Source organism: Macaca thibetana, chromosome 7, assembly GCF_024542745.1.
Source record: "Macaca thibetana thibetana isolate TM-01 chromosome 7, ASM2454274v1, whole genome shotgun sequence".
Lineage (NCBI taxonomy): Eukaryota > Metazoa > Chordata > Mammalia > Primates > Cercopithecidae > Macaca > Macaca thibetana.
Window position 1 is genome coordinate 35,194,181 of NC_065584.1, and position 25,796 is coordinate 35,219,976.

General features: G+C 43.0%; 1 protein-coding gene across 13 annotated transcripts in view; it reads right to left on the minus strand.

Moving 5' to 3' along the window:
- The window catches only part of RGS6 (regulator of G protein signaling 6), a 626,535-nt gene that overhangs the window by 63,449 nt on the left and 537,290 nt on the right, over window positions 1-25,796 (minus strand). For all 13 annotated transcript variants that reach the window (XM_050798808.1, XM_050798809.1, XM_050798805.1 and 10 more), the window contains exons 12-13: window positions 25,350-25,411; window positions 8,501-8,611 (exon numbers count right to left, since the gene is read on the minus strand). In XM_050798808.1, coding sequence (XP_050654765.1) covers window positions 8,501-8,611; window positions 25,350-25,411 — 173 coding nt within the window. The remainder of the gene's footprint in view (window positions 1-8,500; window positions 8,612-25,349; window positions 25,412-25,796) is intronic.

The window sequence follows — 25,796 nt, forward strand, 5'->3', positions numbered from 1 at the left end:
TTTGGCTTCACAGGTTCACAGCTGGAGAGGAATTTGCTCAGGATGAATGATATCTTTAATCCCATTCATATCTGATTTAGATGATATGTAGATAAGACTTTGGACTTTAGAATTGATGCTAGAACAAGTTAAGACTTTGAGGACTATTGAGATGGAATGAAAGTATTTTGCACGCAAGAGGACAAAAATTCTGGGGATCTTGAGGTAGAATGTTGTGGACTGAATGTCTGTGTTCCCCTTCAAATTTACATGTTGAAATCCTGACCCCCAATGTGATGGTTTTGGGAGGTGAAGCCTTTGGGAGATAATTAGGTCATGTGGAATGGAATTAGTGTCCCTATAAAAGGATACCCCAGAGCTCTCTTGCCTTTCTGCCATGTGAGGACCCAGCCATGTATGAACCAGGAAGGAGGCCCTCACCAGACACCCAACCTGTGGCATCTCGACCTTGAACTTCCCAGCCTCCAGTACTGCGGAAAAAAAAATTCTATTGCTTTTAAGCCACATAGTATATGGCATTTTTGCTTTAGCAGCCTGAACAGAGTAAGACAAGTTATTAGAAAAATTATGAAATAATAAGGCAGTTCCTTAAAAAGAAAATAATTCAATGTCCCCATCTCAGAGCCAAGGTTACTAAAGAAACAACCATAATTTTATTTAATACCTCAAGAACAACCTGAGGGTCCTGAATACTCCAGTGAAGAGTGGTCCAGTTATTTCTTTTTCTTTTCTGTTTTCTTTTTTTGAGATGGAGTCACACCCTGTCGCCCAGGCTAGAGTGCAATGGCACGATCTCAGCTCACTGCAACTTCTGCCTCCCAGGTTCAAACTATTCTCCTGCCTCAGCCTCCCGAGTAGCTGGGATTACAGCTGCCCACCACCATGCCCAGCTAATTTTTGTATTTTTAGTAGAGACAGGGTTTGACCATGTTTGCCAGGCTGGTCTCAAACTCCTGACCTTGTGATCCACTCTCCTCAGCCTCCCAAAGTGCTGGGATTACAGGTGTAAGCCACTGCGCCTGGCCCAGTTATTTACGCTGTATAACAAACCATCCTAAAATCCAGGTGCTTAAAAAAGCAATTTATTAGTCTCTCTCACTCTCCTGTGGGTTGACTAGGCTCCACTGGGTGGTTCTCACTTGGGGCTCACATGGTTATAGCTGGAGGTGGGGTCATTTGGAGGTTTGACTGGGCTGTGCATCCAAGAGGGCTCATCACCTAACAGCTGATGCTAGTTGCTGACCAGGAGCTCAGCTGAGGCTGTTGACCAGACTGTCTGCAAACGGCCTCTCCAATGGCTTGGGCTTCTCCAAGCATCGCAGATGGATTCCAAGAAGGAATGTCTCAAGAGCAAATATTTCAAAATACCAAGGTGGAAGCCACCACAGTGGTTCTGGATTACTGGTACTCAAACAGTTCCAGAGAGGGAAAACGGTGTTCCCTCTCTTTTCATCTGGCCTTGGTCTTGGTGTCCTACTTGATGTAAAGAGGGAAGGCACCAATGGGGCCATATTTGGAGATCCACCACCATAGGAAAGGAACTTGACTAATATCCTGGATTAATAGTTCTGTCAAACTCACTGTGCCTGGGCAGCTCAGGGATGATCTCTGCCTCTCAGCAGGTCGGGTTGGCTGGGAGTGAATGCCTACGGCCAAGCTGGACAAGCCAGGTTCCTTGTAGCTCTTTGCTCACGTGCCTGATAGCCAGCAGAGAGGGAGAGCTAAACCAAAGTCATGTGGAGAGAGCAAATCACAAACCACATTCTGCTGACAACACCAGGTTTCATTAGACCCCAGCATCTGGTTAGTGGCACCACCAGAAATACTTTCCATATGCATCCCTGGGACACTCTCCTGGTGGTTTTCAGATGACATAAAGAACTATGTCATCTGGTAACCTTTGGCTGACTTCTCCTCAATGAGAGGCCCTGGCAATCACTATTTTCTTTAATTAAACTTTACTTCTCAGAATTTACTCTTTTTCTTTAGGGATCTTGTTCTGTCACCCAGGCGGGAGTGGAGTGGTGCAATTACAGCTCACTATGTTGCATAAACTTGAGGTGTAGTTTGACCATCCTTTAAAACAGTTGCCTTTTTTTCCCCTCTGAATATAACTTTCTTATCCTTGGACTTGCAGATCGAATAGCTTGTCTGAGAAGGAGAAAGAATTAAAGCACAGTTTTCTGCTATTTATGGTATATCTTATGTCATTTTGTCCATGATTCTGTTCAACTGCTATGGCCATCCTCCATTTGGCTGTCTGTAACCTTCCCACGGCAGACACAGTATATTCTCCACCTTGCAGAATTTAGACAGTGTCTGTGACATCCTGGGCCCTGGAAATCATAATGAGCCCGCCTGGACCCCTTCACCGAGCCCAGTAAAGTCCAAAGTCCACCTGAGATTGACATGAATTCCTAAGGGAGCCCTTCATTCTCACTGTCTCTCCTTTCCCACAAACCTTCACCCACACGCAGCAAACCCCTCCTCTCATGAAGTGTTCGGGAGGGTGGGGGCCTTACTGGAATTTGAGGGTCTTGAAAAGGGGGTACATATTGCACCTCCTGGCAGTCTACTATTTAAAAAATCACACACTAGGCATTCCTGCTTTTGAAAAGTCCCTGGTCACCTCAATGCTAGGCATTTCCTTGGCCTTGCACAGAGACCTAGTTTTTGTTGGCCTCTGGCTTCTCTCCCTCCCCTGGCTTTCCCCTCCCCTTAGCTCTCCCCTCTCAGGAACAGAGAATACATTTGTCTCATTTTCTCAGCAGGACAGCACAACCCTCTCCCTTTGTTGTTTGAGTCTCTGCCAACCCCTCTGCCCTTAGGGCCTTACTTTCTGCCCCAAGTGGCTTAATGTCCTTTGCCAAGCAAGGAGGAGTTCTGGTGCCAGATGGTAAGATAGCATGTTTTATTTACCTTGCTACATTTGTATCTTGAGAGCCCTTCTTGTTCAGAACACAGCACATAGTCGGCTTCTATACATATATATTGAATTAAACTGAAACTGAGAGAAAGTGACTCAATTATTTTATTGGTCATCTTCAGCCTTCGTTTTGTGGACAGAAACCATCCCTTGGCTGAAGTGTGATGTTGGCACTGATTCCACACTCTGTTTTTTCCTAACATCACTGCCAGCAACTAAGTGGGTAGGAGTAGTCTGTCGGGAGAAGAAACAGGGTTTCGTTTTCACTTGTATCTGAACACTTAATTCTGCCTGTAAGTGGACAGAACACTGTAGCTGTCTTAGGTTAGGCATGAAGTTTGGAGTCGAAGCTAGAACAATAGGAGTAGAACCAGGGCATGAGTAGTAGGGGGCAGGTAGCACTTCCTTGGGGAAAAAGTGCTGAATAGGTTGGAATAAACCAATAGGCCAGGCGACCCCGTTTTCCTAAATGATTACATACTTCTTTGCTGACTTTCAAGAACAAAAGAGGAAGTTCATTTTATCTTTGTGAATTCAGTTCACACACTTGCCTCTCCTCCTTTCCCAAATACCAATGAAACAATCAAATAAAGAATGACTTATTCCTCCATCCTCCCTCCAGCCCACACGGTACCCACTGTGCGCCAGATAGGCCTAGGCGCTGAAATCATTCTAAGTTCTATTTGAAAAGGGAACCAGGAGGAGGATGTGACATAGAACAGCTGGAGGGATGAGGTGGCCACTCTAGATTGGTGGTCACAGAAAGCCTTTCTGAGGAAGGGACACCAATGCTGAGTGAGACTTGAATGAGAAGTGAAGCCAGCCATGTGAGGATATGGGGGACAAGTGACCGAGGAGGAGGGAACAGGCAAGAGCCCAGTGCTCAGTTAAGTAAATAAAAAAACCCAAAACAAAAAAACTAAACATAGTATATAGAGGCAAAGAAATTTCCTATCAGCAGATGAGAGCTTTGAGAAATTTCAGAAAGGCACGAAGCAGATAGACTGAACTTGTGGCATAACGGATTGACAGCAGCCTACGATTCCACTGGAGGCATCAGAGAAGAAATAGCTGAGTGTCCCCAACAGAATCCTTGGAAAACACCAAGCTCTGAGCAGCAGGATTGGAAGTGGAGGCAGGGGGTGGGCATCAGACAATGGAGGCAACTCAGGAGCACGGAATAGGCTCCACATGGCAGAAAGCGTTTACTAAGTTAAGGGAGATGTTTCCCGGCCAGCTTCTCATACGGACAGTAAGGTCAGAGGATTGTGCTCCTGTCAGCAAAGCACACACACAGAGAAAAAACATCCTGGGAACCAGGGAGACTTTAAAGACACGCTAACTTTCTTCCCACCTCTCACTGGCTTTCGCGGCTCCAAGTGGATTCCCCTAAGGCCCAGCAGAGGAGGGAGAAGAGTAGACTTGTTGGGGAGTACCGTGGCGAGGAAACAGAAAGACATCAGAAACTCCATCAGGGCTTGACCCACAGAGCAGAACACTTGGCTGCAGGGATGTCACACTAGGGAGGATGGGGGTCTACCTCCCCAAGATTCCCATTGCTGCCCGTCTCACTGGAAGAGAGGGTTTTTAATCTTTCAATCTGTTCTTGGGCCACATACCCAGGACCCAGAGGGGAACCTTGGCGATTGACCTATGCCCATCCATTCACATGTTCAGCTGCAGCCCTGCTCCTGTGTGAACTGCTCAGGGGAAAGCCTGCCAGGGCAACTCCAGGAACCAAACCAGGACTTCTTAAACTCTGGTGTGCCTCAGAATGCCTTGGGTGCTTGCTCAAGATGCAGACGCCCAGAGCCACCCCAGTATGTGCGTAGTTTTCAAGAGGAGCCCAGGTGATTCCGATGCACAGCATGGCTTAGAACTGTTGGCCCACACCATCACTGAGGGCACCCTCACCAGCTACTGATGGAGTCCTAGGCCACGGCCACACATTCCACTTTTTAAATCTCCCTGAGTGTGGGGAGATTAAAAAAAAAAGCCCAATTACCAGAAATTCTGAATTAATTGGCCGTGTGTGAGGACCAGGCATTCGTATTTTTTAGAAACTTCCATGTGGTTCTAATGTATGGCAGGATTGAAAGTTAATACCTTCATTTATAAAAATGAGCAGTCTTCCAAATAGCTGGGCATACGAAAAGAATGATCTGCTCTGAGCAGTGACCAGAGGAATGAAACAATGACCAGAAATGATGATTCTCTAATAAACAACCCAGAATAAAACTAAGTGGCAGAAATAGAGAGGAGATATGAAAATGTGGAAAAAATATAAACTATGAAAAAAATCTATATCACATCTCCAGGGGGATTAAGATGATAAACACCAATAGAACAGAGCAGGCTACTAGGAAAACAACAGTCCAGGAAGTATTAAGAAGTCTTAGAAATGAAAAGCGTGATTATCAACTACCCTCCCAACACTCAGTGGGAAAAGAAAAAATCATTAAAATATAAAACCACAGAATGGACACCACTGAAAAATCAAAGCAGTGATTCTGAAGAGCAATTCAGGAAATTGCATCCTTTGAATACAGAATAAAAAGACTAAAGATGGAAATTATAACAGAGAAAATATAAGAGATGTAGCAACTCCATCCCAGAGGCCCAGAATTCTTAAAAAAGGATTTCCTGAAAAGTGAGGATAGAATGGAAAAAAAAGCAGCAATGATTTTTTAAAAAGAGAAAAAAAATCCTGAGTGAAAGAAAGAGTTAAGTTCTTGACTTAGAACAGAAGGAACTACCTAGGGCTCATCAGAAATATTAGAAAGAAGATACATACTATATACTAGTTGTTTTTTAAATGTTCATAGAAATACAAGTTCAAAAATGTTGGTTTAAAATATATCAAGTTAACATACCTCTGGGAAGAATGGGATTTAAAGGAGGCAAAGGCAACTTCATTATTTTATATGCTTCACTCTTGTTTGTTTAAATCGATGTTTTTAATTAAAACATTTAAAAGTAAATACAACTAGAATAGAAACTAGGGTTTTTACAAAGTTAATTTAAAATTTGATTAATAAAGTAAAAGTCAGGGAAGAGAAAAAGAAGAACATAGAACGAGATTCAGAAATATATCAGGAAAAAGACAAAATATATGATTCAAGTAAATGTGACTGTTTTATATCCCAATATCCAAAGCAAAACATATTGCTAGAATCTGTCTAATAACCATGTGAAAAGATTCTCAAGTATATTAACAAAGAAACAAAAGAGTAAAACGAGAATTATTTTAACCTTTTGGACTTGCAAAGATAAAAAGATTGATGATGCTTGGGATGGTAAGAATGTGGGAAAATGAGCACTTTTAGCTAAGGGAATGACAAAGATGTGTTACAGTTTTGTTCAAGAGGAATCTGGACATATGAACTAAAATTAAAATATGAATACCATTTCTAGGAATTCTATGCCTAGAAAATTTATACTAAGGAAATAATTGAACTTGTGTAGAAAGATGTTCCTGGAATCATTGTTTATGGTGGCAAAAAAGGAGGACATAAACTAAATATTTATGATCCAGGGATTGGTAAAATAAATTTTACTTCACCCATGCCAGGGGATACCATGTAGCTATTAAAAAGAGTAAGGTGGGCCGGGCACAGTGGCTTACGCCTGTAATCCCAGCACTTTGGGAGGTCGAGGCTGGTGGGTCACGAGGTCAGGAGATCGAGACCATCCTGGCTAACACGGTGAAACCCCATCTCTACTAAAAATACAAAAAATTAGCTGGGTGTGGTGGCGGGCATCTGTAGTCCCAGCTACTCAGCAGGCTGAGGCAGGAGAATGGCGAGAACCTGGGAGGCGGAGCTTGCAGTGAGCCCAGATTGCTCCACTGCACTCCAGTCTGGGCGACAGAGAGAGACTCTGTCTCAAAAAAAAAAAAGAGTAAGATGGATCTATATGTGTTTACATGGAAACACTGCCACAACATATTGTTAATTTAAAAATTATTGGACTATATACATATATGTATATATTTGGGTATATATATTGAACTCAATTATGCAAAAGGATAGAATGTTATATATGCATACAAATCCAAAGTAATAGACGCTAAATCAGATGTTGCCAAACTTGCTGAGCTCATGGTACCCTTAGTGTCTCAGTAAGTTTTTCACAGTGCCCCTGGGCCAAAAGAAATACTTAACAGTGTCATTTATTATGGCTAGGACCAATCAACTTAATATGTATTTGTATCCTAACACTTAGTAGCTGTTTGAAAGATACATAAATTGAAAAATTTTTTTTCATTCTTAAATAACTACAATATGCACCTATTGGGCACTACACATTTTCTTAAATTTTGAAATTAGATTGAACCTTACCATCCCTATTTCCTATTCCATGATAATTTTTGCACAGTTCTTGCTTTTTATCACAGTGACTGCTCCGAAAAACCAGATTTGCAAAGATGCGTATCCTCATAAGAGATGTAATGTGCTCTAATGTTGAAACTGAACCATCTTAAGCTAGTAGTTAGTGCAGTATCTGGCATGTGTCAACTATCACTGTTTCCCTAAAAAAATTTGGACTATCCTGTGGTAACTCTGTGAGTTCCCCACAGTGCCCAGGGTGCTCTGATCCACTCTGGGAACCACAGCATTAGACTATAAACAAAGGTTCTTTTTGGAAGGTGAAATCAGGTTGAAGGAAGAGAGTATTTTCTTCTTTATGCACATCTGGATAATTGGAACGTTTTAGAATGAGCATCTGTGACTTATATTACTTTTCATAAGATTTTTCCCATTTCAAGAAAAGAAGCCAGAAAAGGAGCAAAAGTGAAAGACAATGGAGAGTGATAGAGACGTGAAAACGGAAATAAAAATTCATCCAGCCGTGGTACGGGGGTGCGAAAGCACACCACACTAGCTTTGTCTGTGTGTTTCCTTCTGTAATTCTGAAAGTGGTCCAAGTCCCTCTGGGCTTTGGTTCCTCCCCTCTTAAGTAAACACACTGGCTTCCCTCATAGGGAAGGAGAAACTGGCTGGAATCGCTGCTGGCAGTTACTCCAGAAGAAAAGAGTGATGAAATCATGGTTCTGGAGCCCTCTGCCTGAGTTCTAGTTCTAACCCTGCCCTACTAGCACTATGACCTTGGGCAAGTTCATTAACTCCTCTGTGCCTCAGTTTCCATACCTGCTTAATGGTGAGAACAGTAATGTGTACCCGTTGAGGGGATTCAGTGAGAGACATTTACTGCAGGATGTGGCCAGTGCAGAATACATGCCAGCTATTATCATTGTGGTCACTATCTAACAGGAAAAAACTTTGGAGCAACAGATTCTTTTCTTCCAGCTATCAGAATTAGGGAATGGTGGGGGACTGTCCCAGTTATCATGATATCCAAAGAGTCAGAGGGAAGCCACAAGGGATCCATGCACAAATCAAAGTTGTAGGGAGGTAGAAACTGTAAGTAGAACTCAGCTGGGAGGCTAATTGAGGGGTTTCTGTTCTAGCGAAAAAAAAAACGTCAAATTAAGATAGAATATAAGGTAATCTCATGATCTCATGGATTTTTGTCTACATTCATCCCACTCCCAAACCTTAAAACATTTTTTACCTCATCTCTATGTCCCACAAAGCGACGTCGTCGCTGATCCAAGGGTTGGATGGCTCAGCTGGTGTTATCAAAGGGTCATATTCCATATATTGTTCCGTGTAGGCAATTAAGCTGCAGGAGGGAGGCAGAGCAAAGAATGTCACTGATTTCCTTAAAAAAAAAAAATCTTTATTCTATTTTATGCAAACATTATAGCAGTCTACACATAATTCTAAATTAAAGGAAAAAATGTATTTCCGCTCCCACTTCTGACACATCAAACTGTTTCCATTTGTCCTTATTTCCTTCTCATTATGAACACACCATTTTTATGTTGTTGCAGTCATGATATACACATGCATTTTATATATCTTTCCCCTGCTTGACTCTTTACCTGAACCTTGGTGCATCTCTCCCTGGTTATGCTAGCCTTACTGATATTAACGCACTGGTCAAACATGTTTGTGTTCCACTCTCCCACAAAGACTGATTCTCAAGGCATCTGGAACACACAAAAGACACTACAGCTCCCCAGACTGCCAGCTCAGCATTCCCAGTGGAAGGTAAAGACTTTTAAATACCAGCAGACCACAAGGAGTTAACATAAGCATTTTTTCCAAAAAAAGCAACTTAGTTTTTCTAGTTATAATTACGATCTAATAGATATGTTGATCTTATAGATGGACATATTTTAGACTTTTATTTTTATCAAAATGTATGTGAACAGTTAGAATAAAAAATAGTACCAAATTATTATATATATAAAAAAGCAAAAGCAATTATTTTTTCCTCCCATCCCTTCTCAGAGAGGCATCTACTTTCCACCTTCTGTTTTTTCTAAAAGTTACCTATATATTTCTAAATTATATGCTTTTATATCTATTCCTGTTTTTATTTTAGACAAGAATTTGTCTTTCTATTCACCAGTCCTCAACTCCCACTCCCATCTTTTCTTACGTGATCCTCCAAATAGACTTGTATAACAATTTTTGTTAAATCAATGGTCAGTGTAACATTATTAAACTAGATAAAAATTATTTGCTATTCAGCTAAATATCATACTACTTTTTCTGAGCAAGTGTTTTAACAAATCTGTAAAATATCTAGCAATCCTTTTTTTACATCTTAAACACATCAAATAATTGAGCAGTTCTGTCCTCTTGTTTCCCAGAGATCCTCTCTCCTGAAGTCTTTAGTCTTCTTGCTCGAAACCGGATCATTTGCTCTATAGACTTGATGGAAAATGATCATTTTAGGACTTCCTTTGCTTCTGTGTTGAAAATCCCATGTTTCCTGGATTCCATGTCTATCTCTTGTTTTTACTCCCTGATTGTGTTGAAGCATATCCTTTAGTAGTTTCTTAATAAAGGATGTATGAAAATCCTTGCAAGTATAAAAATGCTCTTATCTCCATCCTTGACTGATAGTGCTAGACATAGAACACTAGGTGAAAAATCTCTTTCCTTCAGAATTTTGAAGGCATCACTCCATGTTTTTTTTTTTTTTTTCCTGGCATGCAGTGTTACTATTGAGAAGCCTGAATCCATTTTGATTCTCATTATTTGGTTCTGTTTCTCTTCTCTCTGTCAACTTAGAATCATCTCTTTATTGCTAGAGTGTTCTGAAATTTCATAACGGCCCTTGCTGGTTGTTGTTATTTACTATGCGGGGCACAGTGTGCAATAGATGAGAAAATATTTATCAGGAATTTTATAGTATTCATCACTAATTTTATACCCTTTGTTTCCTTTGTTTGCTTGTCCTATATTTTTTTCCGGTTCAATATTGGACATCCTGAATTGTTAATCTATCTTCCCTCCCATTTTTCATTTCCTTGTCTTTTTGTTAAACTCTCTTTCAACTTCCTATTGATTTTTAAAAAAAATTTGAACCATTACTTTCTTAAATTTCCAGAGTTCACTTTTGGTTATCACAGTGTCTAGTTCTTGTTTTATGGATGAAATATCTTCTCATTTCTCCGATAATATGAACTCCATACTTTCATTTTAAGTTTCTTCTACTTGTTGAATTATTTTGGTTCTTCCAAGTTCCTTTTTTCTGTCTGTTTATTTTGATTATACTCTTTCACGCTGAGGCTTGAGTGTCTGGAAAATCTTTGCACATCCATTTGCGCTTAAGAGTGAGGTACTGAAGCCTGCTTGGCAGCTCGGTGGGCGTGTGGATGGGGCTTGTCACTGATGGGCTTTATTGTCATAGGGAAGGTTACCAGTATTTTCATGGGAGCTCCAAATGAGGGATCTGGAGTCTTTCCTCTGGGACATCTATTTTTCTCTAGAGCGGGCATTGGCAAGTTTTTTCTGTGCGGCCTAGATAGTAAATATTTTAGGCTTTGTGGGCCAGATGGTGTCTGTTGCCACTACTTAGCTCTACTGCTGTGGCATAAAAGCAGCCATAGGCAACTTACAAATGAATGCGTGTGATTGTGTTCTAATAAAACTTTATTTGCAAAAACAGAATGACATGGAGTATGGTTTGGAGTATGGGTTGTAGTTTGTCAGTCTCTTGCCTATGGGTATATATGTCTGGCTCCTGGAGGCCTGAGAGCAGGGTCGGGATGGGGCTGAGTGTCTGTTGGGGCTCAGAACATGATACTCCAAAGTATAGCATGTTGGCATGCTGAGTACTTTGAACTAAAGGAGATTGGAAGGGCCTCAGAAGCCAAGGCTTTCACCTTCTCTCCTGCCCCTGCCTTCCATCCCTTTTTCTCTCCTGACGTAAGTCACAGAAACAAGAATTCTTTTTCCCCAGGGTGGGTCATAGAAACTAGAATGTCTCTCCCTTAAAGCAAGCCACAAAACCTAGAAAGGTCACTCCCTTCTCCCTTGAAAACCCTCATTCCAGAGAGGTCCTACCCGGGAGGTAGGAATGCTACTCAGAGAGACTAAAAAGAATCTAAACAGACAGGCCTTGCTGGGTTTCCTCCCCTCAGTCTGTTACCAGTAGATCACACCCTTTTGTCCAATCACATTTCTATAAGGCTGCCCATTCTTCATGGAACCTAAGTACAAATACAGACAGTTTTCCCTGTGTCTTTGAGTCTTCATTTCTGAAGGCTTCGGTGTCACATAAAACTGATGAAATAAATGCACTTATGCTTTTCTCTTGTTAACCTCTTTTGTTATAGCAGTTTTGGCCATAATCCTTATTATAGATGAGGAAAGGTATCACAATTTCCATCCCTACAGGCCCCACAGTTCAGTGTGTAGAGTTTCCATTAATTCTCGTTTTTTCAGTTGGCCTCTTCTGATATCTGATGTGTCTGAGTTCTGAGTGTATGTGGCTCAATTTCTCTCAAGAAAAAACTGCCCATATCCTTCAGTCGTGGTAGTTGGGAAGGATTGTTTCCTAGTGGGGCAGGAGATCTAGGGGTACAAGGTCTCCTGGGACAGACTTGACCATTCCGCTGCTGTTAGCCCCATGCCTCATTCTTGCCTTCCGTGGTCCCTGGTGCCTTCAAGAGCCAAGGCCAGGCTTTGTTGCAAAAACTGGCTCACTTTGTCACATTACTTCTGTCCCCAACATGTAATTTAGAATGTTCTTCACTCTATCCCTGTGCACTTTCTTTTTTATTGAATTTTGAAATATTTCAGGCATGCAGAAAGGTATAAAAATTGTAAGAAATCACCCTTGTACTCACTGACCAATCAAAAAAATAAAACATTACAAATAGAGACATGGGGGCCTGTGGTTATGTTCCCCAATTACAAAGACTTTGTATCTTGGACAAATGTGTTGAAATTATTAATAGTTTGTTAATCTTGTGAATTCATGCCATTTTTGTTCCTTCAGTGACATGTTATATTTGAGGAAAGGGAGAAGATGAACATATGTCTACAATATTGTCTTGGTTGCATTGAGTTACTTTATTACAATTTACTTAATCATTTCCTTTATATTAGACACAGACTTTAAATATTTCTTTTTAAATATATGTAGTGCTGTGGTAGAACACCATTGTTCACACAGATTTTTTTTTTCATCTTCTGGGTTATTTCTTTAGAATTCACATCCATAAGCAGAATTATTTAACCAAAAGGTTTGAATATTTTTGTGGTTATTGATCCACAATAAAACGTTTCCTTAAGCATTGCCAGCTTGTGTGTCAGCAACTTCTCCCACAACAGCAAAGTCAGAGCCACACAATTCCTACTACTGAATTGCAAAGGGCAATAATGGCCAATTAGCTTAATGCTGACCACGCAGAGAAATTAGTCAGAGGCTCCATCTCATGCTACTGGAAGTGTGATCCATGAACCAGCAGCAGCACTGGCATCACCTGGGAGCCTGTTAGCAATGCAGGATCTCATATCCCAGCCCAGGCCTCCTGATTCAGCATCTGCATTTTAATAGGCTCCCCCAGGTGATTCATATGCACATTCAAGTTTGAGAAGAACCACATCTCATTCCTCAATTTTCCAAAGGGTTCAGGACACAAGATGTTTTATTCATCAAATCAAAATGAAGGAGTCCCTGGTAATTTTGGTTTTGAAGACGGATGTAAATTTTCTGAAACCTCAGAGCCTCCTCGCTGTCCCAGGTGTTTACCATGACCCAGTGGGGTAGAAGAAGCAGTGGTCCCAGTTGAAAAGCCTTGGTCTGAGTTCTTGGTTGAGTCATTTAACTGATCTTGTCAAGTTCATCATGTTATGTAACAGCCTTGTTGAGCACTCAGGACCATTGTGATAGAAAATGGGAAAGCATCTCTAAAGAATCTTGACAATCTTCCACAAATATAAAATAGACAAGCAAAACCATGTGGCAGACTAGAGGCACATCCTCTGTCCTATAAATCTCCTGCAAGGTATGCATCTTCCCCGGGGCCAGCCTTCACCAATAAGAGCTGTATTAGTTTGTTTTCATGCTGGTGATAAAGACATACCTGAGACTGGGCAATTTACAAGAGAAAGATGTTTAATGGACATACAGTTCCATGTGGCTGGGGAGGCCTCACAATCATGCTGGGAGGCAAGGAGGAGCAAGTCATGTCTTACATGGATGGCGGCAGGCAAAGGAAGAGAGCTTGTGCAGGGAAACTCCCATTTTTAAAGTCATCAGATCTCATGAGACTTATTCACTATCATAGGAACAGCACAGGAAATCCCACCCCCATGATTCAATTACCTCTCACTTGGTCCCTCCCACAACACATGGGAATTCAAGATGAGATCTGGGTGGGAACACAAACAAACCATATCAAGAGCTTTATGACATCTCAGGCAGAATGAACGTGGGCAAGGGAGCTCTAAGAAAGCACTGTGGCAGGAAGGATCAGGCTACAAGTTGGTTCTGCACTTGGGAGCCACTCGTTAGCTACTTGGGCTGACTGAATTCTTTATAAAAGAAATGACATTGCATGTTGAGGAATATGTTAGTTTTCTAGGACTGCTATAACAAATGACCACAAATGGTTAAAACAACAGAAGTTTATACTCAGTTTTGGAGGCCAGAAGTCTGAAATCAAGGTGTTGGCAGGGCCGTGCTCCCTCCGAAGGCTCTAGGGGAGAATCTCACCTTGCCCTGCCTCACCTCTCCTTTCTTTTCCTTCCAGTTTCTGGTGGCTTCAGGCACACCTTGGCTTGTGGCTGCATCACTTTCATCTCTGTCTTTGTCTTCACATGGCCTTCTTCTGTGCCTGTGTCCTCTGCTCTCTTTTTTAGCTTATAAGGGCACTTGTTATTGGATTTGGAGTCTTTCTGGATAATCCATGATGATTTATCTAGATATCCTTAACTGAGTTACATCTGCAAAGACTCTTTTCCCAAAGGAGGTCACATTCACAGGTTTCATGGGTAAGGCCTAGGACCTATCTTTTGGGGCTCCACTATTCAACCCACTACAGGGATTGTGAGACAGCAAGCTGGATGTGGGGAGATAGAGAGGACACTGGGTCACCTGTCTCCTTTGCTCAGATCAGCACAAAGACAAGCCAGCAGCAGGAAACGGAAATCCTGTTCAGGGGGTGATGAGTTGTGCTGAGGTTCCCCAGAGGATGAGTCATGATGACATATTGGGGGGTTCTCCCGATTATGAGGCGTTTGAGCATCCATGGCATTCTCAAAATCTGAGATGAGCACACAGCCCGGGGGCCCCCCTTTGTCCTCTCAGGACATCTACCCTGGCCATTCCAATAATCTCCGCCTTAGTTAGCTTTGAATCTCAAATAAAAGACATCCACTTGGCAGCCCAAGGCAAAAGGTATGGCCTCTTTTAATTAGTTAATTATGTTATTGGGGAATTTTTTTTAAAAATGGAAGTAGATTTCCCTGAAGTAGAACATAGGGATTGAAAAATGAAATTTCCTCCCCTCCTCCCTCTCGCTTCCTTAGATTTCAATGAGACAGGCTGGGGTTTTTATCAGACCCCTCCCGAATGTGTTGTAGTAGATCCTCGATGTGGTCACATCTCCAACCTGGGAAGGAGGGGTCCAACCAGCCAGGTCAGGTTCTGTGGACAAGTCCCCACATGGAGCCCTGAGTGAGTGCTGGAGTGAGGGGACAACAGGGAAGGCTCAGGAGGGGCCGCGGTGAGAATTCAGCCAGCACCTGGTCCCTAGAGGAGCCTGCAGGCTCCGGCTGCCTATTACTGTATGCATGGCAATGAAGGCAGCTGTCCGCTGACCAGCCTAAGGCAGTAGAATCTTAAAAGTCCAGAGAGCAACTAAGAAAATGGGAAATAATATGATTATTTAAGTTGTAATAAAATACAGACTCATAGCCAGATCTCTTTAAGAAAAATCCTGGAATATCATTAGAGAAGTGGGTGGATGAGAGGTGGTGAGAGCTAATGGTGATGTTGGTTTAGGAGAATGTGGTTGAGAGTCCCGGGTGAAATTTTTGTGATCACCCAACATAAGAGCACAAGATACGACTTTGTAACAGGCATTAAGCATGAACGAAATTGTTTCTGTGAGCTTGTGCCATGTCGCGCCTTCTCCAAAAAAGGTCTAGGCAAGCGGCATCAGGACATGCCGTAGAGGAACACGTGGAGAAGGAACACAAAAAGTCCTGACGATCTGAACCAGGCAACAAAGCCAGTCATTATGAACAACTCATCTGTTGGCCAGTGTCAGTGATGAGTGGTATTGGTCGGAAGGGAAATGTATTAGAAGAGGGAAATCTAGGCTGGGCGTGGTGGCTCATGCCCCTAATCCCAGCACTTTGGGAGGCCAAGGTGGGTGGATCATGAGGTCAGGAGATCGAGACCATTCTAGCTAACACGGTGAAACCCTGTCTCTAATGAAAATATAAAAAATTAGCCACGCATGGTGGCGGGTGTCTGTAGTCCCAGATGCTTGGGAGGCTGAGGCAGGGGAATGGCGTGAACCCGGGAGGCGGAGCTTGCAGTGAGCCGAGATCGTGTCACTGCACTCCAGCCTGGGCAGCCAAGCGAGACATTGTCTCAAAAAAAAAGAAGAAGAGGGAAATCTAGTTTGTTAAGTTACATAAATAAAGTCAGAGGCTTTGTAAAGGAAACAGTAAAATTATATGGGCATATGTATTTTGAGTGTTGTATTTTATTGATAGAAAAAGGAAGTATTGAATAATCAGAATTAGATATACACGTATTGGGGCTATAAGAGGACCCTAGTCAGCAGGGTGCTTGGAGATGCTGGTATATTAAAGACAAAGAGGATGAACAATTTGGTCTTCAGATTCTAAGAGAAGGGGAGAGATTGGGGTTTTATATTTGTTTCTAAGGGCTGCTGGAACAGATCATCTCATATTTAGTAGCTGAAAACAATACAAATGGATTGTCTTATAATTCTAAGAGTCAGAAATCTGAAATGGGTCTCACTGAGCTAAAATCAAGGTGTCAGCAGGGTGATGTTCCTTCTGGAGGCTCTAGGGAAGAATTCATTTGCTTGCCTTTTTCCAGCTTCTAGAGGCTCTCCTCATTCCTTGGCTCATGGCCCCCTCTTCCATCTGCAAAGCCAGCTATGGTTTTCTCATGCTGCATCACTCTGACACCGACTCTTCTGCCTCTCTCTGCCACATTTCAGGGCACCTGTGATTATGCTGGGCCCATCTGGGCAATCCAGGATAATCTCTGTATTTTAAGGTCAACTGATTAGCAACTTTAAGTCCACCTGCAACCTGAATTCTCCTTGTCATGTAACATAACCTATTCACAGGTTCTGGGGATTAGAACATGGACATCTTTGAGAGATCATTATTCTGCCTACCACAGTTGTAGTTTGAGAGCGATTTATGTGAAAAAAATGTATTATTTCTTTCTACATTTACTTATGTAGAAAATAAAGTCACCTGGAGGAGTGTGGCAGTAGATAAAAGGTGCATAATGGCACTACCATGTTTTATTTCACTGCCACTATCACAATCCTTGCAAATAAACCCAGTATTCATGAATCTATGCACCCTCATTTGTCCTATTTGCCATCATCATTGCATGGAAAATACAGGAGACAGCAAAGTGCATTTTGCAGGTTCCCACGGTTGACTTGGACATTTAGCAGTCTGCTGCCTCAACCGCTCTCCTAGCTTCTTGTGGGCAGGGGAGGGTGATCCTTTCCAGAGAGAGTTGCAGAGAGGGTTAACACAGTTGGGGTAGCCAAAGACTGAGAGGAGGTGAAAGAACACCCCAAGCTGGGCAGAGAGGGAAGGTGGTCTCCTCTTCCCTTATGTTTCTCAACATCATCGGACTGTGCAGAAACAGTACAAGAAATGAAAGCAAGGACTCCTTGCCTTTTCCTTGTTCTCCTGTCTCTTTAATCTAGGCTGGAGATGCTTTATGCCTGGTAGCTAGAGCTTCTAAGGTGGGACACAGGAAAGAAATGAAGGTTGGCCCCATAGGATAACATCTAAGCTTAATGCAGAGAGTTAAAAGGCTTTTAGGTTTGTGCCTAGGCTGTCCAGTGCCATTTCTTAGGCATGAAAGGAGATCCAAATGGAGAGAGAAGGGCTGCCTAGGAATACAGTGAGTGTACTTGGTTGTGTTAACCCTTATGCTGGGTCTCTTGGGAATCTGAGTGAAGCAGATAGGGATTCTGCATGGTGAGTCCTCCAAAATGGGTGAGCAGGCATAGAGGGCCTCTCTGGGTTTCTGCTCAGTTCTGCTTGTCTCCTGAGAATTGTACTCTGACACGTACACAAGGCTACTTCAGAAGCTGCCATGTATTTATTTATAAACCCTGCTCCTGGCCATGGCTGATTTGTCCAGGAACAGATACCTGACGCAAGTGAGGTTCATATCTTCTTTCCCCAGCTTCAGCAGTAGAAGCTTGTATTAGTCCATTCTCCCGCTGCTATGAAGAAATACCCAAGACTGGGTAATTTATAAAGGAAAGAGGTTTAATTGACTCATGGTTCAGCATGGCTGGGGAGGCCTAGGAAACTTACAGTCATGGGGGAAGGGGAAGCAAACATGTCCTTCTTCACATGGTGACAGGAAGGAGAATGAGAACTGAATGAAGGGGGAAGCCCCTTATAAAGCCATCAGGTCTCATGAGAACTTACTATCACGAGCATAGCATGGGGGAAAACACCCCCATGATTCAATTACCTCCCACTGGGTCCCTCCCACCACATGTGGGGATTATGGGAACTACAATTCAAGATGAGATCTGAGTGGGGACACAGCCAAACCATATCAAAGTTGTATAGTCACAAAGTTCAAGGGCTGGTGGTGTCATGTTTCCTAACACATGTCTGTCATGAAAGAGAATAAGGCCAGTGTGGAAAGTGGGCAGGACCAGAGAGGAAAAACGGGTCTCGGAGGCACTGATGGCCCTGGCTCCAGCTCTTCCTGAGCTTGGTGGCATTGCTGCCTTTCCCAGGGTTCAATTCCACAACCCCTCCTTGTATTCTGGGAGCCAACGTATGCTCCTATTTTGCAGAACCAGGTTCAAGCTGGGGTTTTATTGCTTGGAATCAAACCAATACAGTTGAAAAGGGAATGAAGGTGATGGGAGTGTGAAGGCAAGTTCATCAAGGCAGCCCTTTGTAGAATGAGCCAGAGAGGTTGTCTCTTTCAGAACATATGCTTCCTGGTAGTGTACAGATGACAAGATGAACAGAGTCTGCTTGGGACACACAAGACAACGAGAAGGCCAGGCAAGCAATGAAGGAGGCAGCAATGGCCAACACACAGTACCATTTCTGTCCAAAGTCAATACCAATGGCCACAGAAAGGCTAGAGGGAGGACAGGAAAAGCAAAAAGAGAGAAGAAAATAGAGGTATGTAAAGAGCTTTGTACCATGTCCAGCATATAACAGTACACAGCAGCAATGGTCTCCCAACTGCTGGGTGTGAGTGGCAGAAAAGCAGAATTGGGATGAGATGGAAGAAAGAAAATAAATATAGGAAATTCAGAAATCCATTAGGAATAATATTTCTCATTGAGCAATTTTAGCATTCTTGTCCCTTTGTCACCGACTCCTGATTATGTTTTTGTTATTTTCAAATGACACATTCTCACATCACTAGAAGATGCTGATCTGTCAACCTTTAGCAAATGTGCTACCCACCATCGTCGTGGGCTTTGAACTGGGTCTTGGGTGGAAATGTGGAACTGGCTGATTTGTTCACATACTCCTGCCCCATGACCCTTTAGTAAGTGGCAAAAATCTACCAGATGGCTACCAGAGGTACACTCTGTGGTCAGTCATTTAGTAGACATTATTCAGTGCCTACTATGCCATTAAATAGCAAACAGCTCTCTGGATCTCAGAGAGCTGTTAGAGCTGAGCTAACAGCAAAGTCACAGCTTCTAATAATAGTAACCAATCCTGGTAGAAGGACAGTTATTAATGCAGAACCTTCCCAATTTAGATTGCTAATTAGGGTCTACCTTTGATAAACTTGGAGGGGAAGGAAATAATGAAAGAGAATTTAGTAAGCATACAGTCAGTCTAACCACTTGAGAAAATATGAAAAAAATAAAAGTTTTAGATTTTATCCTTTCCCTCTTAACAAAAAAAGACTTACAATTTTGCTACAAACTGTATAGATGTGACCAAAAAAAAAAAAAAAAAAAAAAAACAAACAAACAAACCATAAAACTATGACGAGTTGGAGGAAGAAGAAATGCTGTCCATCCTGAGTTAAGCAATGCCTAGGAGGAATCCCTAGAGCTAAGGACACATATATGGAGCAGGTGGGAGAAGATGAAGAGATATTGAAATGGCTAGGCTCCAGGAAAAAGGGACAGTGAAGTATGGCATGCAGCCATGGGAAACTATTATTCAGGAAAACAAACAAACAAAAAACAAAAACGAGGTCTGGAATCTAAAGCATTATGGGATATGACCATTAGTCCTACTTTAGAAATATAATACAAACGTACTAAAGCATTCATTATGAAATCAGAGCCTCCACATGAGAAGACCTGAAAACGGAATGTGAAAGGGGGTGAAGAGGAGTGCATGCTGGCATGCCTCGCTTTGCTACATGCAGTTTCTGAACTGTGATGCACAACAGGGAACCAGGACAGGAAGGATCTGATTAGAAAGGAAAATGAGAAGCAGAGCAGCACTGTGGAGAGGAAAGAAGTAAGTTGATTCCTAGCAATTAATTAATTAATCTAGCTTTTTTTTCACTTGGAGAAGGTGGGAAGTAGAGAGAATATTAAAAAAGAAATCCTTAATTGCAGGTGACCCAGAGAAAACACATTCAATAGAGAAACTTCAGATGAGTGAAGGAGCAGGAAGGCGAATTTAGCCCTGCAGCAAGAAGAGCTTACACCAGGCCAGGTATGGAGGCCCCTTCTTTCCTACATGCTACAGATTCCAGATCTTGGTCTGGATATGGTCACCCTGGCTATAATGATACCTCTGGTCTTTTTTTCCTGTCACCTAGAACAGGCTAGGAGAAAGAAGGAGCAAAGACCTCATGGTTTCTGGAATCCCATAAAAGCAAAGTTGTAATGACTTCTGTGACCCTCGTTTTTCCTCCCCTGAAACTATCATTAGACATTAAGTTGACAAACCTCTATCACCCTAGCAGGTTTTAAACAGACCCTTATGGTATCCGGTCCCTTGCTGTCTTATCTCATTTCATTAATTACATTTCATGATTACTGAGGGTCAGGAGGTGGAGGAAGAACCAGCATCCAATTTCAGGGAGCAGCGGCAATCTCAGATACGGGCAAGCAAGATGATGCTAAAAAAAATCAATTCAGCAGTCAGCTGTGACACACAAATGGCTCCCAGTAATAGGGTGAGGATGAGCCAAATACAGATGCAGGTACGGAATGAAACATTTTGATCCCTCCATGTGCAGCAGTGCATTGGGATAGCTGCAGTGATTGCGGTGTAGCTTGCTATGGGTGGGGAGAAGTCTCTGGGGAATCGCAGCCAAACATGGAGACTCTAGATAGTTTGGGACTAAAATGCATGGACTGTTGCTTCTCAAAGTTGGTTTGTCAAGTGCTATAAGGCTTAGGTGAAGTAAAAAAAGGGACTCCCTTGGGGATGCTTGCGAAGAAGAGTAAGACCTCATTTATCTGGCAGCTTCAATTGTCCAGAGAACACAAATGAGAAAAGTGAGCATAAGAGCCTCTGAACATGATGAAATAAACACCATGCCTCAAGGTTCATTGTTATTGGGAACAACATACCTCACAAAAAAGACTTTTCACACTTGCTTTAGGATCAAAGCTAATCAATTTTGTTATTTGATTTCCTGGTGTGGTAGTTCAGTTTCAAAAAAGGAGTCTATTTCGTCAACCCTTGAATCTAGTCCAGCTTAGTGACTTGTTTTAGCCAATAAAAGGCAACAGAAGTGACAGAATGCCAGTTCTAATCTGCAAGAGTTTTGCATGCTTCTGTTCTCTCTCTTGGAATCCCACTATCCCCATGTGGAAAAGGTCAAACTAGCCTGCTGGAGGGTGAGAGACCATGTTAAGGAGCGCTCAACTGTCCCAGCTGAGGCCATCCTAAACCAGCAGAAGCCAAACATGTGAGAGAGCCCAGCCAAGAGCAGCAGAGCTGCCTAGCCAACCCATAGCCACATAGAGAAACATGGCTGAGACCAGTGGAGCCAGGTGGCACATAGACATGTGAGCAATAGTGAAAGCCTATTTTTTAAGCCACTGAGTTTTGGGGTGTTTTGTTACTCAGCAACAGCTAACTGATACACATGGTCTGCTGCAGATTGGAAAGCAGGGGTTCGGTAGAGAGGGGGAAGGGCCAGTAGAGACAAGCAGACAAACAGAAAACTAAAAGGCAGAAACAGGAATTCAAAGAATATTATCATCTGGGGCCATTTAGGGATGGAGAAGCAGTTTGTGGCACCTTAGAAGATCCTGACCACCGACAGTTTTAAAGCATAATAGAAGACTACTGACTCTGAGTCATCTAGAAAAATTAACTGAAATGTAGTGTCCTTTTGTTAGGAAGGCAGGTGGATGAACCATATTTAAGAAAGACTGTCATTAAAAAATAGTTAAAATAAAAAGCTCAGGGTGTTAAGTGTCATTTATCTGAGACACTCATGTGTGTGTGCAGGGACAATACATTCTGCAACAAAAATTGGGTAACAGCTCAGAAAGCCTTTGTGTTGCTTCCAGGTGCAAAAGGCAGCCTAGGAAATGTAGTTTGGTTGCCATGATGCTGGCATTTTGGGGACACTTAAGCACCCAGGAAGATAATGGACAGAATATTTGGAATTGGGACGATCTGAGAAATTCTGTGCAGAAGAGCACGTCTTTTCTCCTCCAAAGCCCCAGATTAGTGACGGCGTGTGAGGCAGTGGAAGGAGACATGCAACGTAAGGTCAGCCTTAGGCAGACTGCAGAGATCTCTGTGTGGGAGACTGAGGGGAGACAGAGGGTGCAGAAAAGAATTGCATTAGCAGCCTCCCTCCTTGGCCTGCCCTTTTTTGCTCCTTTAAGTACCATATATCCAGTTCATTCCGTCTCACACACTTGAATTCTGCTCTCTTCCAAAGCACAGTTAAGTGTCATGCTGGAAAATAATAATTATTCACATTCCTAGTACAGACTGAGTCCCAAGGACTGGACCCTGCTTTTGCCATGCATGAACTCATTAACCCTATAATTTAAATACAACTACTATCTCCCCTCTAAAGAGGTGAAAACAGGCACTGAGAGAAGAAGCCACTGGTTTCATCAGTTAGAAAATAGGAAATGGCAGGGGCAGGATTCAAACCTCGATGGTGGGTTCCAGACCCATCCCCTAAACTATCTGTTCTGCCCCTTTAGTTTGCAAAGTTCCCTTTTTCCCTCCCTGATGGTCTGGATGCACCCTTTAGTCCAACCCTGACTGTAGACATCCCAGAGCCCAGACTCGCTGACCCCAACCCTCCTGCCTCTCCCCACTATTAGTTCTCACAGAACTGAGTGAAAAACAATGAAGTCCTTTCCTGGGGGATGTGGTTCTGATGAATTGCCACTTCACCTGGAGCAGGCCCAGGGAAGCCAGATCGGGATGGGGATGTATGTGTCCACCTGAGAGAGCTCAGCCTGATCTCTGGCAGCTTCTCACTAGCTGCCAGCACCTCCTCCCTGGCCCCATCCTCACAGAGCCACTGACAGGCCCGGCTCCCAGCTGCTTTATCTCCAGCTAACATGCATCTCCTTTCCCTCCTCCTCCTTATCTGGGGGTTTCCTTGCGGCTCTAATGAAAAACCCTCGTGTCACATTGAAAAGTTGCCAGTTATTGCTGCTGGGAATAAAATCCAGCCTCTGCCGGGCAGAGACTCATGAAAGCTTCTAGCTGGGCACCGAGGAGTAGCCAGTTGGAATAATCCTTCAATATGAGCAGCCTCTCAAGCGTAATTAGGTGGTACCAGGTGGGGCCCCTCCCTGACAGCAAGGAAACAAACAAACAATAGGATGGGCCAGGTTCCCTGCCGCCACCTTGGTTTCCTCCATTCCTTGGTCTCCCGGCACACCTGCCCTGGAGTCTGCCTACCTCATGCTGATGGGTTCAGGCTCTTTCTCTGCATCCCAAAGATACAACAAATTGTATGTGAGCTCTCAGGTCAGCCTGAGTAGCAGGCAATGGCTTCACTGGATCCTGAAAGACCAGATCAGTCCACTTAATGATTATCCAAAATGTGAATTTCTTGGCTCTACCCTGGAACCACTGAATCTGAATCCCTAGGGCTGAGGCTTGAGAATTTCCATTTTTTAACCCCCTCCCTCACCTGGATTATGGTACTTAGAACCACTGGACCTGAGCAAATAGATCCAAAGAAAGATGCTCCCATATATATGCTCTTCTAAACTGCAAACCCTAAAGAGCCCTTCCACCTTTCAAAGCCAGATATGAGCATTGCTAGCACACCGACCCTCAAAGTATACTAGGACAGCCATTTCTGTCCCTAGTTCACAGAGAAAAAAGCTCGTGGTTCCTCACAGGCCATGGATGACACCAAGAGAGTTGAGACCATGCTGCTGTTTCACTCACAGCCACCTTTCTGGGGCAAAGGAACCACAGTGAGACCTAAAAAGCATTTTCAAAGCCTGGTACTCTGGCCAGAAGCCACACATGATGAGAGAGGAGGTATGAGGTGATTCTGCAGCATACACAGCTAGCTGAAACGGCAACTCCAGAGTGATCACTACCTGACTGTAAGCTGAGCTCCAGCCACGGCAACTTTCCAGAACATTTGCATAGAAAAAGCAGGAATATCAGTGATTCTCAATGGGAGTGACTTTCACCCCACCGGGGGACATTTGGCAATGTCTGGAGACATTTTTGATTCTCACAATTGTGGTAGGGGGACTACTGGCCTCTAATGGGGAGAGGTCAGGAATGCTGCTAAATATCCTATAATTCATAGGACATTAAGAACACAACAAAGAATTATCTGGCTCAGAATGTCACTAGCACCATGATTGAGAAACCCTGGAATAAAGATGTGAGCCCAAGTCCAGGGGTGTCCTTAGCCCCTGAAGGTAGGGTATTCAATCAGACTCTTTGTTTGGGGTTGGAGTTTTTATACCTTCCATTTGTTGTAATTTATCTAGAAAAAAAGATGTGAATCAACCCAGGGGCCAGCAGAGAAAGGCTTATAGGCTTACAGGGAGCTCACACTGCCAGCCCCCTGTAGGAGCTGGGCTTAAAAGACTCAGTTTATCTGACATCCCATAAATACCAAGACCCAACTTAAGCTCTTGATTCCTTCAGCAATTGGTCATTGCTTTAATGGCAGCATATGGACGAATAAATGTTCACTACTGAGCTGCCTGGTTAGATTTATTCCATATAGATTCCCCATGTGGTCTCCCGTCTTCACGGAAGAGTTAAAAAAACAGACCATTTAGTTGATAAAATTGAGTCTATTGAGTCTCCCACGAGTTAACAGAGTGGAACCAGCTACTGGTGCAGACTGAAGCACACACATCGCTGTGGAAGCCAGGCTGGAGGGGCCAAATATTTTCTTTACAGTTGATTCGATGCAGTTCAGTGGTTGATAGCGTGTGGAGGCGGAACTCTTCCCGATGATGCAGTCCCCTCCTGTCTATGTGGCCAGCGCCTCAAAGGACACGCATAATTTCTTTTCCCCTATAAAGTGAATCTGGGCATTTTATAGCTGAAAAGGGAGCAATTTCCATTTGAATTAATCAAGAGGCTGAAGGCAAAGGTGCATTATGTAGCTTTAAAGGACATTCTTCCTTGATTGACAAGGTCCCGTGGCCACCCCCTGTAAAGCCTTAGCAATGGAACATTTCTTGACATCACTCAAGGGAGGTCTGTTATCTTAGTTATACTCACATGGAGCCTGTGGGTTTTTTTGCACCCCAGTCTAAGGAATAACTGCAGTCTCACCCTTGGCGTTGAACACATTTGTTAACCATAACCCTGTAACATTTCTTCCCTGTTAAATTAGAAGAAAGCAGTAATATTATTGAAGGAAAACATACCTTTCAGCCACTTTGGACATTTTCAAACAATGTCTGTCGATCTGTGTGTTCAAAAATGTTATCTGGGAAAATAGAGAACACGGACATTAAGACCAAACTACAATTATTTTTTCCCCTTGCTCCACAAACCCAAATCCTGCATTTCCACCAAGATCCAAATAGCTCCTCTGGCCAGACATCTCCAACTCCCTCAGCTCTGCCCTCCAGCAACTTACTTGTGCCTCTGGACATCCCTATCATACAAGATTCACATTCTACAATTTAGCCTGTGTCTCCTCTCCTCCTCTACTGTGGTGTGATTTAAGTCTTGCTTTCCAAAACTTAAAGGCAATATATATTCTACAAAACTTAACAATGGCACGGACAGGTGAAATGTGCACCATAAATACCTGTTTTGAATAATCCCCAGTGACCCCTCCTCTGCCCACCTTTCATATGCACGTCACG